Here is a 17,500-nt window from a genome sequence, read left to right on the forward strand (position 1 = left end):
TGCTCCCGCGGCGGCGGGGAGGGGGGGGAAGGCGCTGGCGGCGACATGATCAAGAAGTTTGACAAGAAGGACGAGGAGTCGGGTACGGGAGGGGGGAGAAAGGGGCCGGGAGCGGGCGGGCACGGCGGGGCGGCCCTTAGGGGAGCGGTCCGGAGGCGCTGGGCCAGCCCGGCGGCCTGTGAGGCGAGGGCGGGAGCAGCGGCCGCTGAGGCGGGGGTGGGAGCCGCGGCCTCTGAGGCGGGGGAGGGAAGCGGCTGCTTGGAGGGCAGGGCCCACCTGCTTTCTGGTGTGCCCGGGCTCCCTCTGAGCCTCTCCCGGCACCTCAGGGGATGGGGGGTGGGGGGGGGGGGTGGTCCCCGGGCTGCTGGGCCCGCCGCTGGGTCTCTTGAGGCCGCTCTCTGAGGGGATCGTGTCCCCACAGCCTTGGCGGGGCTGTTCCCTGCTGTGCTGTGGTGAGGAGGGGGTTTGCAGGGCTCGAGCCCTTCCTTCGCCCCGCGTTGGGGCGGCAGCCGTCTCCCCACGGGCAGCCCCCCCCCCTTTGTGGTTTGAGCTGTGTCTTAAGAGTGGTTGTGTGCAGGCACCCAGCCTGCGGGCTGGGAAAGCCCTTCACGTGGAGGTGAATGACACCATCACCCGCCTGTTTTCCTTCCGTAAAATTGCCTGGGAGCTAAGGTTGGGTTGCCCGTAGGAACTGATGCTCTCGGCTGGGTTGAGCTTCGCTTCGTTCTCAGTTTCCTTCTGCTCGAGGTCTGAGAGCTGGAGAATCGATGAGCTGAAAAGGAGAAATGACTGTTGGAGCAGAAGGGTCAGAAGCAGTAGCGAGGGTTTGGAGGGATGGATGTGTCTGTAACCACTCACAGTGTTTTCTCTGTGACTGTGGGTGAGAGGACTGGTCTCTCTATGCTGCTGGTTGGGATGTGTCACCTTCAAGAAACTAAATTATTCAGCATCTTTCAGATGCCTCAAAGGAGGAGACAGGCTTTCTTACCTTTCTTCTCTGAAATGCAAAGCTTCCCCCTGCTTTTGTGGTGGGTTGACCCTGGCTGGATGCCCAGCAAAGCTGCTCCATCCTTCCCCTCCTCAGCTGGACAGGGGGGAGAAAGCAGAATGGAAGGCTCCTGGGTTGATGGAGAGAGATTACACATCAGTTACCACCCTGGGCAAAAACACACTCAGGAAATTAGATTAATTTATTGCCAAGCAAATCAGAATAGGATTGTGAGAAATGAAAAACAAATCTTAGAACACTTTCCCCCCCAGTTAATAGTTTTACATAAAGGAGGGATTATGGCAAATTTGCAAGTAAAAGCCTTTATTCCTCACCCTCCAGCTATGTTGAAAGTGACTCTTTCCCCCCCCCCCATCTGATTATACAGCTTAAGAAAGTGGATTTAAAGTTGTTGATGGAGAGAACACATCAGTTATTCCAAGAATGTCCCCTGTAGCATTGAGGTATTTTTGTAGGAGCTGTTCCTGTATGTTCAGCTCTGTTGGTTTTTTGTGAAGAATTCATTTCCTTAACTGAGAGATCTCTCTTGTTCCTCAGGCAGTGGCTCAAATCCCTTCCAGCATTTGGAGAAGAGTGCTGTGCTTCAGGAGGTATGAATCACCATGGTATAATCATGTTGAACTCTTGGTTGTGTTGGGTTTTTTTTTGTCTCCAGAAAGTGTTACCAGGTTAAGGAGGTTTTACAGGGCAACTCTCAGAAACTGTGAATGGGCAGATTTGTGTGGTTCATACAGTTAAATTAACTCCTAGAGTTAATCACAAGGTATGTGACTTAAGTGCAGGTGAAGTTGTTCACTGAAGGGTTTCTGGATGGTGATTAGATCAGATCTGGCTTCTGCCTCTCATGTGTGTCCAGGGAAGGGCCCCGGAGCTGGGGAAGGGGCTGGAGCTCAAGGAGAAGGGGCTGGAGAACTTGTGAGGAGCAGCTGAGGGAGCTGGGGGTGTTGAGCCTGCAGCAAAGGAGGCTGAGGGGAGACCTGCTGGCTCTGCAGCTGCCTGAGAGGAGGTTGGAGCCAGGGGGGTCGGGCTCTGCTCCCCAGGAACAAGCGACAGGACCAGAGGGAACGGCCTCAAGTTGTGCCAGGGGAGGCTGAGGTTGGATCTGGGGAACAATTCCTTCCTGGCAAGGGTTGTCAGGGCCTGGCCCAGGCTGCCCAGGGCAGGGGGGAGTCCCCATCCCTGGGGGGGTTTCCAAGCCCTGGAGATGGTGCTGAGGGACATGGAGCAGTGGTGGCCTTGGCAGGGCTGGGTTGATGGTTGGACTGGTTGATCTTCAAGGTCTGTTCCAACCAAAAGGATCCTGTGTGGCCATGCCAAGGGGCCTTTTTGTGGCCTTCTCAAGGGGCTCTTTCTGAAGAGGTCACCTGCCTGATCTCTCCCCTCTCTCTCTGTACCATGGAACAGGTTTTTCTGCTTCTCTTTGGAATGGTTGCAAGTGGTGAGGTGGATGTGGGGTTAAATAACGGGAAATGTTGGTGGTCACAAAGAGCTTGAAGTCAGAACCTCATTTCAGTCTTGTGCTCTCACAGACTAATTGGCTAAAGAGTGTTTGGGCTGCAGCTGCTGTGGAAGGAATTAATAGAATCCCAGACTGGTTTGGGTTGGAAGGACCCTAAAGATCACCTAGTTCCAACCCTCCTGCATGGGCAGGGACACCTCCCACCAGCCCAGGTTGCTCCAAGCCCCTGAGAACTGAGTTATCTTTTTAATTTAATGTATTTTTGTTACTTCCAGGGGGCAAACCAGGTCATCATCCTCTGTTCAGGTTGCTGCCCATCCAGCAATCCAAACCCGAGAGCTGAGGGGCAGGAATCCGCTCCCTGGGGCTTGTTTTTAGAATGAAAAAAAAAAAAAAGTGATAAAAGACATGTTAGAAAACAAATTGCTTTACTTTTTATGATGAAAGAGAAATCATGACTGTTGGGTCCTGCTGCAATAGTGTTTGTGCTGTGGTTATAGGCTCGTATCTTTAATGAGACCCCTTTAAATCCACGAAGATGCCTGCACATCCTTACCAAGATCCTTTACCTGCTGAACCAGGTAACTGTTCCTCTTCCTTCCCAGCCAGAATGAATATTCCTGAGGCTGATTTCAGATAACTGGGAAAGAACTTTTGTACCTCTCCCTGTCAGCTTTGAGAGGGGGAGATCAGAAATGGATGATGACAGTGGTTTTTCTCTCCCTGCTTTTATGCTGTTCTCAGGGTGAACACTTTGGAACCACTGAAGCCACAGAAGCTTTTTTTGCAATGACCAGATTATTTCAATCTAATGATGTGAGTACCTGGTGTTTGCCACTTGCTGCCTCCCTGGTTTTGTCTGGATTTGCAGTCATTGCAAACCAGTTGGATGTTGGGATGTGGGAGGAGGGCGAGGCAAGTTCTTCAGGGAACAAGCTCTGCACAACAGGTACCTGCTGGAGGCAATTAGTGGTTTGGAAACAAATGTCTGAGTAATAACACAGTTACTGCTGCAGGTTGGTTTTGGTGCTGGTTTTTGGGTGTTTTTTTTTAGTGGAATTACTGTTGTAGAGAATGTGAATAAAGCCTTGATATACAAAACAGTCAAATTTCATTACTCTTTGTCACAGTTGCAAATAATCCTCATCTGCTTAACTCAAAATAGAATTTAAAAGTTGCCTGTAGGTGAAATTCTCTGGAACAACTCACTCTACTTGTGAGTCAGTGTGGAGTCAAGGGGTGAGAACATCCTAAAAATGCTGGATGAAGCTCTGGATTGTGCCCAATGTCAAGTCCTTTGCTCTCTTTTGCAGAGAGTGTAAGAACTCAGAGGAGTGTGCTTCATGTGATGGGTCTCATTCATTTGTGTTAACAATGAACTGGCTCTTCAGGTTTTTATAGAGACTGGGGCAGGTTGTGTGTGTAGCTGCTGAAAAATGGAGTGGCAATTTTGGCAGTGCAGTGTTTGAGACCTTTCTCATATCTATATTTCAGAAAATTGGGTTTTTTCATGTAAATGTGGAATTTGCTCTCAAAGAATTGAAGTGTCTTTGCATGTTCCTATTTTTAACAGTAAGATAGATCAGAGGGAGTTTGTTTTAAAGCTTTTAATTGGTTTTAAAGCTCTTACAACATTACATGGTATTAAATCTCATATTCTTCTGGATTTTTTTGGTTACTGGGAGTAAGGCTGTTACCAAGTATCAAAAATAGTTTTACTTGTGTGCTTATAACTTTGTATACAAGTGGGGAAGAGGGTGCTCTATTTAACTTTCAAAGCTGAATATTTAAATTTTAAGTTTCTTTCACTTTTAAAACCTGTAGGAGGTGTTTGTTCATCATTGCCACTGGGTGTAATGGTTTTCTGCTCTGCTCTTCCCCAGCAAACCCTTAGAAGAATGTGTTACCTCACCATCAAAGAGATGGCCAACATTTCTGAGGATGTCATCATTGTCACAAGCAGGTAGGAGAGCTGACAGAAAACAGTGTCACAGCTCTGAAACAAGTGGCTACATCTGTGGCTGTTGGTTTCACCTGCCCTGCTTTTCTCTACTTGTGTTTTACAAGGGAAAACAAATGGTTCCACATGGCAGAGATTGTGTCAACACATGAAATGTGAATTTCCTCCTCCCGTGTGGTTACACTGTCCTAAAAAAAGCAAGAGGCTGCCTACAGTTTATCAATCAGTTGCTAGTTGGTTTTCTTGTTTGTTTGTGATGGTTTTTGTTAAAAATTAAACTACTGGTTTTGTGAAAACTCTGGCTGTGGCTTCTGGTGCTGGCAGAGCAGTCAGGGAGGAGCAGAGCAAAGATATCCTCAGTCCACCACCTGAGCTATCAATTGTTTTTTGACGTAGAGAACAGACAATTGCAGTTGTGAGAGCAAAGGTTGGGTCTGTGTCATGTGCTGAGTGTTTGGTTCATTTCATGTGTGCATTTTTAAAGCTGTTTAGCAATTATCTAAACCAGAATCTGTTGTGGTAGAGGGAAGAGCTACAGCAAGATGGAGAATGGCTGAGCTGAACAAACCAGTCCTGTGGCCAAGCAGCATTATGGACTGTGCATTTTGCAACGTTCTCTATTTCTATAGAATCTGATTTATTGATAACTCTCAAACAGCTAACTACTGAGCAGGTCTTGGAGATGTTTAAGAAGGGTTCACAGGGGTGTCTTTGATTTTTTTAGTTTGACCAAGGACATGACAGGGAAGGAGGATGTGTACCGAGGCCCGGCCATCCGAGCCCTCTGCAGGATCACCGATGTAAGTGCTCATCACACCCCTTGCAGCTGAAGTGTCTCCTGAAAACACAAACATTGTTCTCTCCCCTGCTCTGGTTTTATAGCAGTAACAAAACTGCTGCCTCAGGGAGGACTGTTGGGAAGTCCTCTGCAGGGGTGGGGATCACTGTGGGGCTGGAAGTGTGGAGTTGGAGGTGGGAGCTTGGGAGCTCTGGTTTCCGATCTGAGCTTGCTTTGCTGTAGACTTAGATTGTAGAATCATGGAATGGTTTGGGTTGGAAGGGACCTTAAGGATCAGCTAGTTCCAAACCCCCTGCATGGGCAGGGACATTGAACCTTCACGACTGAGCAGCTGATACTTGTGTCTCCTTTGCAAGACTTTGCATTTTCACAGTTAAACAAAGGTTTTTTTCCCTGAGAGCCTTTTGAAGATGCTGTGCATGTTTTTTTGCCATGGAATGCTTTTCTGCCCTGCCTCCAAAGTATCAACATTTTCCCTTTTCCTTTCCCTAGGGCACAATGTTACAAGCCATTGAGAGATACATGAAACAAGCCATCGTGGACAAAGTCCCCAGTGTGTCTAGTTCTGCACTCGTGTCTTCCTTAGTAAGTAAAGCAGGAGATGATTGTAAATCTGTTCATCATCTTGTGGCTGGGAAGGCTCATCTGCTCCATATGTAGCTTTGTCTGACCTTTGATTTGCTCTTTCTTCCTCTCCTTTTCCTTTGAGATGACTTTTCTTTGTCTCCTCACTGGAAAATAAACAACAAAAAAGTAGCAATGGACTTTGTCTCGAGCAGACTTGTCTTATTAAAATCCCTCCTCAAATTCTCTTGCTTTAGAGGACACCATTTGGAATAACTTAAAGTGCAAAGTTCTCAGTCATCTCTCTCTCTGCAGTTCTTGGAGAACATTAATTTCTCTGGGGAGGAACCTGGTCTGTTTGGAAAAGTCAAGCAGGGTGATGACTGGGAAAGTGCTTATCAGTTTGGGGAGAGAAAGAGAAAGCAACTTGTTCTGTGCTGTGGGAAAAGCAGCAGGTGATAACAGCAGCCTGCTTTGTGCTCTGCAAAAACAAGCCCAGGGGATTGCTGCCCTGCTAAGACTGCAGGTGAAGGCTATTTTTGCTAATATGCAGTAGAAGGGCAAGATGAAGAAGCTGATTTATTTTTTTTTTCACTCCCTTGCTTGGGAGAAAAGTCTGGAAATATTAACTTGTTAGGTTAATATTTTTCTGAAAGAGGAGAACAGAAGTGAAAGCAGAGTGGTCTGGGAGTGAGATGTAAGAAAGCCAGTAGGTTATAGGTGCAGAGGATAGAGACTGGCTGCATTGGTGAACCAGGAAGGCAGAGCAGGAGATGAGGTCCAGCTGATGAGGTGCAGTAGAGCCTGAGGGTGCAAACAAAGCTGCTTCACAGAATCAGTTGGGGTTGGAAAGGGCCTCTGGAGATCATCTAGTCCAGCCCCCCTGGGAGAGCAGGATTCCCTAGAGCAGATCGCACAGGAACACATCCAGGTGGGTTTTGAACATCCCCAGGGATGGGAGACCTCCTGGACTGACTCCAGGCAGGTGAATTGTCCTTGTGTTGTCTTCTGTCCTCTTTGAACAGCAGCAGAACCTCCCTGAGTGACTTTGCATTGAAAAGGCACATCTGTGCAAACTGTATCTTTGGGAGTTATCGTTACCTGTAGGACACAGCAAAGCCTTAGGTTGTCTGGAGGCCTTTTAAGCTTAGGAATCACAACCAGGGCTCGTGGTTCTTCACTGTGCTTCTGCTGGTAGTGTCTCTGCAGTCTCAATCTGTGGCTTCTTCCAGCACATGATGAAGATCAGTTATGACGTGGTCAAACGGTGGATCAACGAAGCTCAAGAAGCAGCTTCGAGTGACAGTGTCATGGTGCAGGTATGTGGGAGGGGGCTTGTCCCAGAGAGCTCTACACACACTACTACAGGGTTTTCAGGGTATTCTGGGAGTTCTTGGGAGAACCTCCAAAAAAACCCCACTGGTTTTCCTTTTTTTTTTCCCTTACTCTTTTCAAAACAAGAATTGTGACCTGAGGGAAACAACTGTTTGAAAAAAAACCAAACAACAAAAACACTCTTTTCTCCTTGTTCCCAGTAGAAGATTCTTAATTGAGAGCTGTCTCTTTAGTGCCCTTCCCTGCTAACCTGAGAGCTTGGATGCTGCTGTTTCTCAGCAGCTGTTGCAGAGTTTTCAGTAAGCTTAAAAAAATGATCTCACTGCCTCCCAGAACACCAGCATCTCTTGTCTGGGCCTTCAGAAAATGTGCCAGTTGCTACAGGAGATTAGCCCAAATATCAGCAAGATCTCTGTATGAGCAAAATCTTTGCACAAATATTCCAAACAGCTGTGAAAATGAAAACTCTTCTGCACATTCAGTGCTCCAGACTAAGGATCAGAAACAAATCTGTAAAATCAGCTTGGTTCTTGTCCAATTGGCAGCTTCATTAGGGTCTTACTCTGAATCAGTCTTATGGCAGGAAAAACCCAAAACAAGTTGGCAACCAACTGGAAATGTTCCTTTGTGCTTTTACCCTAAATGCCTTGAGGATTTTTGTGAGGCCAGCTGTTATTTCAAGACCTTGGGATGCCCTGGATGTTGGAGTGTACTGGGAATTCAAGTGTAGCTGTGCAGTGTAATTCAGTTAACTGAAGCTTTTGAAGATCTGGCACTGAATGGGGAGAAAAGGGTGTAAATGAACTTTATGGCTCTTTTCATCTTCAGCAATATGTTGAAGCTGTCCTGTGGTGGGCAGGAAAGGGAAGGAATCACTGCAGATCTTGATAATTTCTCAGGAAATTGGGATAGTTAGAGATCAGAAGGTATTTTTGCTGGGAAACAGCCTTTAATAGCCCTCTTACAGTCTGACTTACCCAACTGCAGCTGATATTCAGTGCCTGCACATCCCTGTTTCTGATTTCCTAGTATCATGCTTTGGGGCTGCTCTACCACCTCCGGAAGAACGACCGCCTGGCAGTCTCCAAGATGCTGAATAAGTTCACTAAATCTGGACTGAAATCCCAGTTTGCCTACTGCTTGTTGATCCGGATTGCCAGCAAACTGCTGAAGGAATCTGAGGAGGGGTAAGTGGCAGGATGGGAAGTACAGAACTGCTTAGAGTTGGAGGTGAACAGTAGCTGTGTCCTTCCTGTGTTGGGGCCTCCAGAGCAGGGCACAGTGCTCTAGGTGGGGTCTCTGCTCTTGTGAGACCCCCCCCCCTGCAGGGCTGGACCCAGTTCTGGAGCCCCCAGCACAGGAAGGACAAGGAGCTGGTGGAGAGAGGCCAGAGGAGCCACAGAAATGATGGGAGGGCTGGAGCAGCTCTGCTCTGGAGACAGGCTGGGAGAGTTGGGGTGTTCAGCCTGGAGAAGAGAAGGCTCCAGGGAGACCTGAGAGCACCTTCCAGTGCCTGAAGGGGCTCCAGGAAAGCTGGGGAGGGGCTTGGGCCAAGGGCAGGGAGGGATGGGAGCAGGGGGAAGGGTTTCCAGCTGGCAGAGGGAGCTGGAGCTGAGATGTGAGGGAGAAATTCTGGGCTGTGAGGGTGGGGAGAGCCTGGCCCAGGTTGCCCAGGGAAGCTGTGGCTGCCCCATCCCTGGCAGTGTTGAAGGGCAGGTTGGATGGGGCTTGGAGCAGCCTGGAATGGTGGGAGGTGTCCCTGCCCATGCAAGAGGTTGGATCTAGATGATCCTGAAGGTCCCTTCCAACCCAAACCATTCCATGATTCTATGATTAATTTTTTAAAAGCTTTTGGAAATCTAAACTCAGAGAGTAAGGTTAAAAATAAAACATAAGCACAATGTGAGACTGAACTGAGTGTGAGTGAATGTGGCAGTTGTGTGGTGGGGTCTGTTGATTTGTTTTGGCACCTCATCACAAAACTGAGCTGAGAGCAGGATGAAAGCTGCAGAACAGCCTCTGGAGAGGTGGAATGGTTTGTACTTTGTCTAGTTAGATGCATTTCAGTTACAATAAGGACCTATATCGTTGGGATATAAAGAGATAGATCCCTGCTGTTCTTACCTGGCACTGACAGAGGTGGGAAATAATAAAGTATTTATTTCTGGAGTGCAGCAGTTCTAGCTTGGAAGAAGATAATGTAAAGATGAATAGAAAAACAGTAAATTAATTTTATATTAATTTAATATTATTTAAATATTTAATATTATTTAAACATTAAATTAATTAAATATTAAAATTACTTAATATTTAATTTTATATTTAATTTTATATTAATTTTAATTTTAATAATTAATTAACTGCTTGAAAGAGTCCAGCACAGAGCCACAAAGATGATTAAGGGAGTGGAACATCTCCCTGATGAGGAAAGGCTGAGGGAGCTTGGTTTTTTTAGTTTGGAGAAGAGGAGACTGAGGGGGGACCTCATCAATGTTTACAAATACGTAAAGGGTGAGTGTCAAGAAGATGGAGTTAAGCTTTTTTCAGTGATGACCAGTGATAGGACAAGGAGTAATGGATACAAATTGGAGCATAGGAGGTTTAAGGTGAGTATCAGAAAAAATTTTTTTACTGTGAGAGTGACAGAGCCCTGGGACAGGCTGCCCAGGGAGGTTGTGGAGTCTCCTTCTCTGGAGACATTCAAACCCACCTGGATCCTGTGTGATGTGCTCTGGGTGACCCTGCTCTGGCAGGGGGGTTGGACTAGATGATCTTTCGAGGTCCCTTCCAACCCCTGGGATTCTATGATTCTATGAAATCAGAAGTTTAAATTCAAGTGTGAATGGAGCAATGTGGTGGTGTAAGAAACGTGAGCCAGCACACTAACTGCTTTTTTCAGGTTCCCAGAAATGCAGTGTGAGTGGGAAATGTTTTATTTGCAGCCAGGAAAGCCCCCTGTTTGACTTCATTGAGAGCTGCCTGAGGAACAAGCATGAGATGGTGATTTATGAAGCTGCTTCTGCAATCATCCATCTCCCCAACTGCACAGCCAGGGAGCTGGCACCTGCTGTCTCAGGTGGGTCCTGGAGCCCTTTGCGCCCCTGCTGGAGCTGACAGAAAGGGTGGGAAGAGGCAGCACAACATGACTAAAAAAACTGGACTCAAAACCTGTTTGTTTTTTTTTTTTTTTCCCCAGTTTTCTGATTTTTCCCCAAGTAAGAGGGATTTGGGGTGAGAAGCAGCTTGATCCCTTTTCCCCTTTTCATCCACAGCTTTTGAGAAGGGGCACTAGAGGTGGCACAGGATGAGCTTTGCCTTTCTCCAGCTGCAGGGAATTGGGGTGTGAGGGCAGGTACAGGAGAAGCTGGTAGCACAGATGTGCCACAGGTGACTACACAAACTGCCTCTTCCTGAGACAAAGTGAAAACCAGGAGGTTATTTTTAACTGGCTCGTGAAGCTGGTGATAATTTATGAATAGAGCTGCATGAACATTTAGCCACAGAGAGTTTCGTGTGGATACATTAGACTTTCCTCCCCACTCTCTTTCTCAGAAAGAGACCATGTCTGGTTTTCTGCTGAGGTGAATTGTCACTAAACTATTTGCACCTCTTGATACCAAAGCTCTGGCACAAGGTACCTTCCCTTTCCTCACCTGGTGTGGTCATCAGGGCTCTCACCTCTTGCTTCTCACACCTTACTGGTGCCTGGAGTTGCAGTACTGGGAGCTGTTTCTTTGTTAAACAGTCTGTTCTGTAACGTTTTGTTGTGAGTTGCTTCTTTTGATTGTTGTTTTTTGGCTCTTTCCAGTGCTGCAGCTCTTCTGTAGTTCTCCCAAACCTGTCTTGAGATACGCAGCTGTACGGACCCTTAACAAAGTGAGTGTTTCCCACACACCTGCTGAACAAGTCAACAAGATGGTCTGAGCATCACAGGAAGCCAGACTTGAGTGCCTGAGGGTGTGTTACCTACTGCAGAGGGGCTACTCTTGTCATTACTGTCTTTGGAAATACTCCATCTGACTGGCTTTTCCACACCAAATCTCCTGGTGTGACAGAAATCTTTTCTGTATTCCAGTGATGTTTGTCCATTTCTGGACCCCAGGGCTGTAACAAACTGGTAACTCATGAGCTCTCAGCTGTAAGGAAGCAGAGTCTTGGATATTTAATACAGCAAAAAATGGGAATAAGGTGTGTGTGAGGGAAATAACCTTCTGGTCTCAAAGCTGAACCCCAAAACAGAAGCACTTTGAAACAAATGAGCTTTTATTGTATCCTGTCTGCAGTCATACGATCATAGAATCTCAGACTGGGTTTGGTTGGAAGGACCCTAAAGATCATCTAGATCCAACCCCCTGCCATGGGCAGGGACAACTCCCACCATTCCAGGCTGCTCCAAGCCCCATCCAACCTGCCCTTCAGCTCTGCCAGGGATGGGGCAGCCACAGCTTCTCTGGGCACCCTGGGCCAGGGTCTCACCACCTTCACAGCCAAGATCTTCCTCTTAATGTCCAACCTAAATCTCCCCTCTTCCAGTTTAAAGCCATTGCCCCATATCCCATCCCTCCCTGCCCTTGTCCCAAGCCCCTCCCCAGCTTTCCTGGAGCCCCTTCAGGCCCTGGAAGGTGCTCTCAGGTCTCCCTGGAGCCTTCTCTTCTCCAGGCTGAACACCCCAACTCTCCCAGCCTGTCTCCAGAGCAGAGCTGCTCCAGCCCTCCCATCATCTCCGGGGCCTCCTCTGGACTCTCTCCACCAGCTCCATGTCCTTCCTGTGTTGGGGACCCCAGACCTGGACACAGTGCTCCAGGTGGGGTCAGTGTAGGTTTAGTCAGAATCCTGTGGAATAGAGCAGTGCCTGAAAACAAAACAAAAAGTCTTGAATTCTTACCCCGTCCAAAGTTTTGAATTGTAGAGTGTGTTGTTTCTCTGATGTAATTAGGAACTGCATTGTCCACAGGTGGCCATGAAGCATCCATCTGCAGTCACTGCCTGCAACCTGGACCTGGAGAACCTGATCACCGACTCCAACCGCAGCATTGCCACCCTGGCCATCACCACCCTGCTGAAGACAGGCAGTGAGAGCAGTGTAGACAGGCTCATGAAACAGATCTCCTCCTTCGTGTCAGAGATATCAGATGAGTTTAAGGTGTGGCATTGGAGGCCTCTGCTCTTTCCACCTGCAGGTTTTTCTCCCATTCTTGTTTTTCTGAAGCTTTTGCTGTTTGTTAATCCCCCAGTGACTTAGTCTGACAGAGCAAAGCCAGCTTGAAATTCAGAAGGTGTAATTCTCTGTTTTCCAACTTAAATACACTGTGTCATTTCCTCCCACCACTCCAAGGAAGGATGAATGTTTGGTGAATTCCTGGCTCCTGTGCAGTGGCTTGTAAAATCTTTCCACTGCCTTCTGGTTGCCTCTTTGGAGGAGAGATTTCAGCTCTGCTCTTTGAGTCTGGATCACTTCAGTGTGATATGTAGTCAGGAAATAAGTGTGAACTGTAAATTGCTACCTAATTTTTCAGGTTTAATCACTATCAAGTCAGGAAATAACTTGGTTCAGGATGGTACCTGTCCCTTTTGAAACGATGGAGTCACCTTGAAGAACAGAAAGTCATTGTCCCCTAGTGTTCAGTGAGCTGAAGCTATTGTTGTTATGAGAAAATGAATCAGACAAGCTTAAAACTGCAAAGAGTTTTAAAGACAAAATGTAATTAGGTCAGGATCATCACTGGGCAGAGGAAGCACATTTTTAATTAATGTAGTTCATCCTGAATCCAGTCCTTGTAGCAGAGCCAGATGGTGCAGCAGGCCAGGCCAGGGTTAACATATGCTCAGGGCCCACCACCTGGTTTTTATCCTCTTCATATGTGAATTGAACACACCAAGGGAACAACTTGAGGCAGTGAGAAGCCTGGAATTTTCATAGCAAAATAAATGCAGGTGATTAACATCCCTCTCTTGTTTTGCAGGTAGTGGTAGTACAGGCTATCAGTGCCTTGTGCCAGAAATACCCTCGGAAACACAGCGTCATGATGACCTTCCTCTCCAATATGCTCAGGGATGATGTATGTTGGAAACTTTTGTGTAGTCAAGGGCAGGGAGCTCTGAGAGATACTGAAGGGTCCCTCCTGTCTTATGGCAGTGGTTACACAGCAGTGGTGGGGCCTGACTGGCTGCCAAGAGCTTCTTTGTAGAATCATGGAAAGGTTTGGGTGGGAAGGGACCTTAAAAATCAACTAGTTCCATCCTCCCCTGCCACGGGCAGGGACACCTCCCACCATTCCAGGCTGCTCCAAGCCCCATCCAACCTGCCCTTCAACACTGCCAGGGATGGGGCAGCCACAACTTCTCTGGGCAACCTGGGCCAGGCTCTCCCCACCCTCACAGCCCAAAATTTCTCCCTCACATCTCATCTCCAGCTCCCTCTTCCAGCTGGAAACCCTTCCCCCTGCTCCAATCCCTCCCTGCCCTTGTCCCAAGCCCCTCCCCAGCTTTCCTGGAGCCCCTTCAGGCCCTGGAAGGTGCTCTCAGGTCTCCCTGGAGCCTTCTGTTCTCCAGGCTCAACACCCCAACTCTCCCAGCCTGTCTCCAGAGCAGAGCTGCTCCAGCCCTCCCATCATTTCAGTGATCTCCTCTGGACTTTCTCCAGCAGCTCCATGTCCTTGTGTTGGGGACCCCAACACTGCAGAGAGGGGGTTCTCATGAGAGCACAGTAGAGCAGGAGAATTACCTGAGTCTTGTGGATCAGACCTGTCTGGAATGTGCTTGTGAATTAGAACTGATGAATCAAAACCTGATCTGAAGAGATGCTCAGATGATGTGTGAGGAGGGCCTGGGGAGCCCCTGTTAGGTCACCCAGTGTGTCTTCTCTTGTTTCTTCCTGTACAAATGCTTGTTTTTCCTCCATGGAAAGAGGCATTTGAGGTGTGAGGAGTGCTGGGCAGCTCTGGTCTGAGCTCTGCCTGCTGGGTCAATGTCCCTGATTTCCCTTTCCCAGGGTGGCTTTGAGTACAAGCGAGCCATTGTGGACTGTATAATCAGCATCATTGAGGAGAACCCTGAGAGCAAGGAGTCGGGCTTGGCTCACCTCTGTGAGTTCATTGAAGACTGTGAACACACTGTCCTGGCCACCAAGATCCTGCACCTGCTGGGGAAGGAGGGGCCAAGGACTCCATCCCCCTCCAAGTACATCAGGTTCATCTTCAACCGGGTGGTGCTGGAGAACGAGGCTGTGAGGGCTGGTAAGTGCAGCTCCAACACTTGGTGGTTTCATCTCTCAGCTCTGCTAGAGGTCTCAGGGCTGAGCTGGTCTTGGGGGTGGGAGGCAGTGGTTCTGTGGAGCTGTTACCTGCATCCCCTGTGATTTTTGTCCTACAATGAGTTTAAAACTCCCCATACCATCTGAGCATCAGCACTTGGTCCTCTTGCTTTGCAGAACATAAGCAATATATTAGAACCATATCATAGAGTCATAGAATGGTTTGGGTTGGAAGAGACCTTCAAAATCATTCAGCCCAAACCCCCTGCGTGGGCAGGGACACCTCCCACCATTCCAGGCTGCTCCAAGCCCCATCCAACCTGCCCTTCAACACTGCCAGGGATGGGGCAGCCACAGCTTCCCTGGGCAACCTGGGCCAGGCTCTCCCCACCCTCACAGCCCAGAATTTCTCCCTCCCATCTCAGCTCCAGCTCCCTCTGCCAGCTGGAAACCCTTCCCCCTGCTCCCATCCCTCCCTGCCCTTGTCCCAAGCCCCTCCCCAGCTTTCCTGGAGCCCCTTCAGGCACTGGAAGGTGCTCTCAGGTCTCCCTGGAGCCTTCTCTTCTCCAGGCTGAACACCCCAACTCTCCCAGCCTGTCTCCAGAGCAGAGCTGCTCCAGCCCTCCCAGTACACAGGCCTCCTCTGGCCTCTCTCCACCAGGTCCATGTCCTTCTGGTGTTGGGCCCCCAGAGGTGGCCCCAGCATTTTAGGGGGGTCTCAGCAGAGCAGAGGGGACAATCCCCTCCCTGGCCCTGCTGGTCACTCTGCTGGTGACAGCCCAGGACACACAGGGTGGTTTCTGGACTCCAGCACACGGTGCTGGCTCCTGTTGAGCTTCTCCTCCCCCTACACCCCCAAGTCCTTCTCAGGGCTGCTTTCCATCCGTTCTCTGCCCAGCCTGGATTTGTGCCTGGGATTGCCCCCACCCAGTTTAAGGACCTCCTGTTGAACTTCATGAGGTCAGCATGAGCTTCTAGTCCCTTCTTTGAATGTCTCCCAGAAGTGAAGAGGGGATGATGATACTTCCCTAAGAAGCATAATTGTCTGCTTTAGACATCTTTTTATCTAGAAAACTCCACTCCATAAGAGAAGGATTCCTAGAAGAAGGAATTGTTGCAGGCTGGATACTTTTTCCTGTAGATCCTTTGCCACAAACTGTTGAGGACTGTTCAGCCTTTTTTCACAACTTGGACTTGGTGTTGGAGGAACATCAGCATTGGCTTGATCTCCTGCTTGTTGGAAGTGGAAGTACCACTGGGAGGGAAGAGACAAAACAAGCTGACAAATACAGCCTAGTCCAGATTGCATTTGATTTTTGGTGACAACTCTTTTGGTCACAGTTAGGAAACCGTGACCTGGGAGCACACGAAACATCCCTTAGAGAATGGTTGCTGTCCAGAAGCTTTGGGGTTGTAAAAATACAGATTCTTTTTTTAATCACCAAGGCCATAAGGCTTTTACTTCCTTATGGAGCCTTCTCTCTATATGTGGAATTTCTTCAAGCCAATGCTGAGCTGAAGTTAGATCAGTTTCAACAGATGGGCTCCAAGTAGGTGGTTGTTGGGGGATTTCAGCTCCTGCAAAGTCACTGGATGCAGTCTTGCCCTAGTCACTCCTGGATGTGTCACCTCTGTGTGAGAAAGAGAGATTTATTTGGGGGTGTGAGCCACCCTAATGGCAGAGGAGCCAACTTTTTATAGGGGCAGGGAGTGATAGGACAAGGGGGAATGGTTTTAAACTGAAAGGGGGGAGATTTAGGTTAGACATTAGGAGGAAATTCTTTAGTGTGAGGGTGGTGAGACCCTGGCCCAGGCTGCCCAGGGAAGCTATGGCTGCCCCATCCCTGGCAGTGTTGAAGGGCAGGTTGGATGGGGCTTGGAGCAGCCTGGTCTGGTGGGAGGTGTCCCTGCCCATGCAGGGGGTGGGACTGGATGATCTTTAATTTCCCTTCCAACCCAAACCAGTCTCGGTTTCTATGGAGCTTGAATTGCCCTTCTCTGTTAGAGAGCTCTGTCAGAGCAGTTGTAGGGCTGTTAAGTTGATCTTGTTCTTTACCCCCTGACACAAAACTATTTCCATTTGAAAATACAGAAATAGTTCAGCCTTTCCATAACACTAAAAATGTTATTGTCTGGAAGTGAAAACCTGTGTAAATTAGAGCTTCAGGACAAGAGTACAGACAGTGCTTTGGTCATGGCTCTGAGAATCTGCTGTGTGTGGCTTGAGCACCTCTGACATCTCCACTTTCTTCTCTAGCTGCTGTGAGTGCCCTGGCTAAGTTTGGTGCCCAGAATGAGAATCTTCTTCCAAGCATCTTGGTGCTCTTGCAGAGGTGAGTGGGTGTGGTTGGGCTGTGCTGAGCTTTTGGGTGACACTGGGCTGTCTGGATCCACAGAAGAAGGAAGGTCAGAACTTGCCTTGGAGTTGTTCCAGTGTACCAGTAGAGGAGTTGGTGTCTTCATTCCTTTTCCATGTCTTTCCCTCCTGGCCATAGGGAGCAAAGCACTGCTGGAGATAAGCAAATGATGGGTGTGGTTTGTCATGGAAACATCTGGTAGCAATCTGATCAGAGAGCATTCCTCAGTGGGTGATAAGTCTGCAGTGCTTTGGTACTTTTTTTTGTATCTCTTGAAGAGAAAATATATTTCCATGTTACTCATAAATAACTTAGGTATGGTTGGGTTGTGATTTCAGGTGTTCCCATTCTGCAGGCTGGTGTCTGGGAACAAATCTTAGAGCAAGTGGCTAAGGGAGCTGGGGGTGTTGAGCCTGCAGCAAAGGAGGCTGAGGGGAGACCTGCTGGCTCTGCAGCTGCCTGAGAGGAGGTTGGAGCCAGGGGGGTCGGGCTCTGCTCCCCAGGAACAAGCGACAGGACCAGAGGGAACGGCCTCAAGTTGTGCCAGGGGAGGCTGAGGTTGGATCTGGGGAACAATTCCTTCCTGGCAAGGGTTGTCAGGGCCTGGCCCAGGCTGCCCAGGGCAGGGGGGGAGTCCCCATCCCTGGAGGGGTTTCCAAGCCCTGGAGGGGTTTCCAAGCCCTGGAGATGGTGCTGAGGGACATGGGGCAGTGGTGGCCTTGGCAGGGCTGGGGGAACAGTTGGACTGGGTGATGTTAAGGGTCT

At 48.6% G+C, this 17,500-nt stretch overlaps 1 protein-coding gene across 2 annotated transcripts in view; it reads left to right on the forward strand.

The window, feature by feature from the left end:
- COPG2 (COPI coat complex subunit gamma 2) overlaps window positions 1–17,500 on the forward strand; it is a 27,008-nt gene continuing 9,508 nt past the window's right edge. Inside the window, exons 1-15 of one of the 2 annotated variants that reach the window (XM_051612211.1) lie at window positions 1–82; window positions 1,547–1,599; window positions 2,969–3,049; window positions 3,213–3,284; window positions 4,352–4,431; window positions 5,153–5,228; window positions 5,720–5,812; window positions 7,024–7,110; window positions 8,156–8,313; window positions 10,069–10,202; window positions 10,935–11,002; window positions 12,081–12,269; window positions 13,090–13,185; window positions 14,118–14,361; window positions 16,636–16,711. In XM_051612211.1, coding sequence (XP_051468171.1) covers window positions 46–82; window positions 1,547–1,599; window positions 2,969–3,049; window positions 3,213–3,284; window positions 4,352–4,431; window positions 5,153–5,228; window positions 5,720–5,812; window positions 7,024–7,110; window positions 8,156–8,313; window positions 10,069–10,202; window positions 10,935–11,002; window positions 12,081–12,269; window positions 13,090–13,185; window positions 14,118–14,361; window positions 16,636–16,711 — 1,544 coding nt within the window. In that variant the 5' untranslated portion in view covers window positions 1–45. The remainder of the gene's footprint in view (window positions 83–1,546; window positions 1,600–2,968; window positions 3,050–3,212; window positions 3,285–4,351; window positions 4,432–5,152; window positions 5,229–5,719; window positions 5,813–7,023; window positions 7,111–8,155; window positions 8,314–10,068; window positions 10,203–10,934; window positions 11,003–12,080; window positions 12,270–13,089; window positions 13,186–14,117; window positions 14,362–16,635; window positions 16,712–17,500) is intronic. The other variant, XM_051612220.1, reaches the window with a different exon arrangement.

This window comes from Apus apus, chromosome 1 (genome assembly GCF_020740795.1).
Source record: "Apus apus isolate bApuApu2 chromosome 1, bApuApu2.pri.cur, whole genome shotgun sequence".
Taxonomy (NCBI): Eukaryota; Metazoa; Chordata; class Aves; order Apodiformes; family Apodidae; genus Apus; species Apus apus.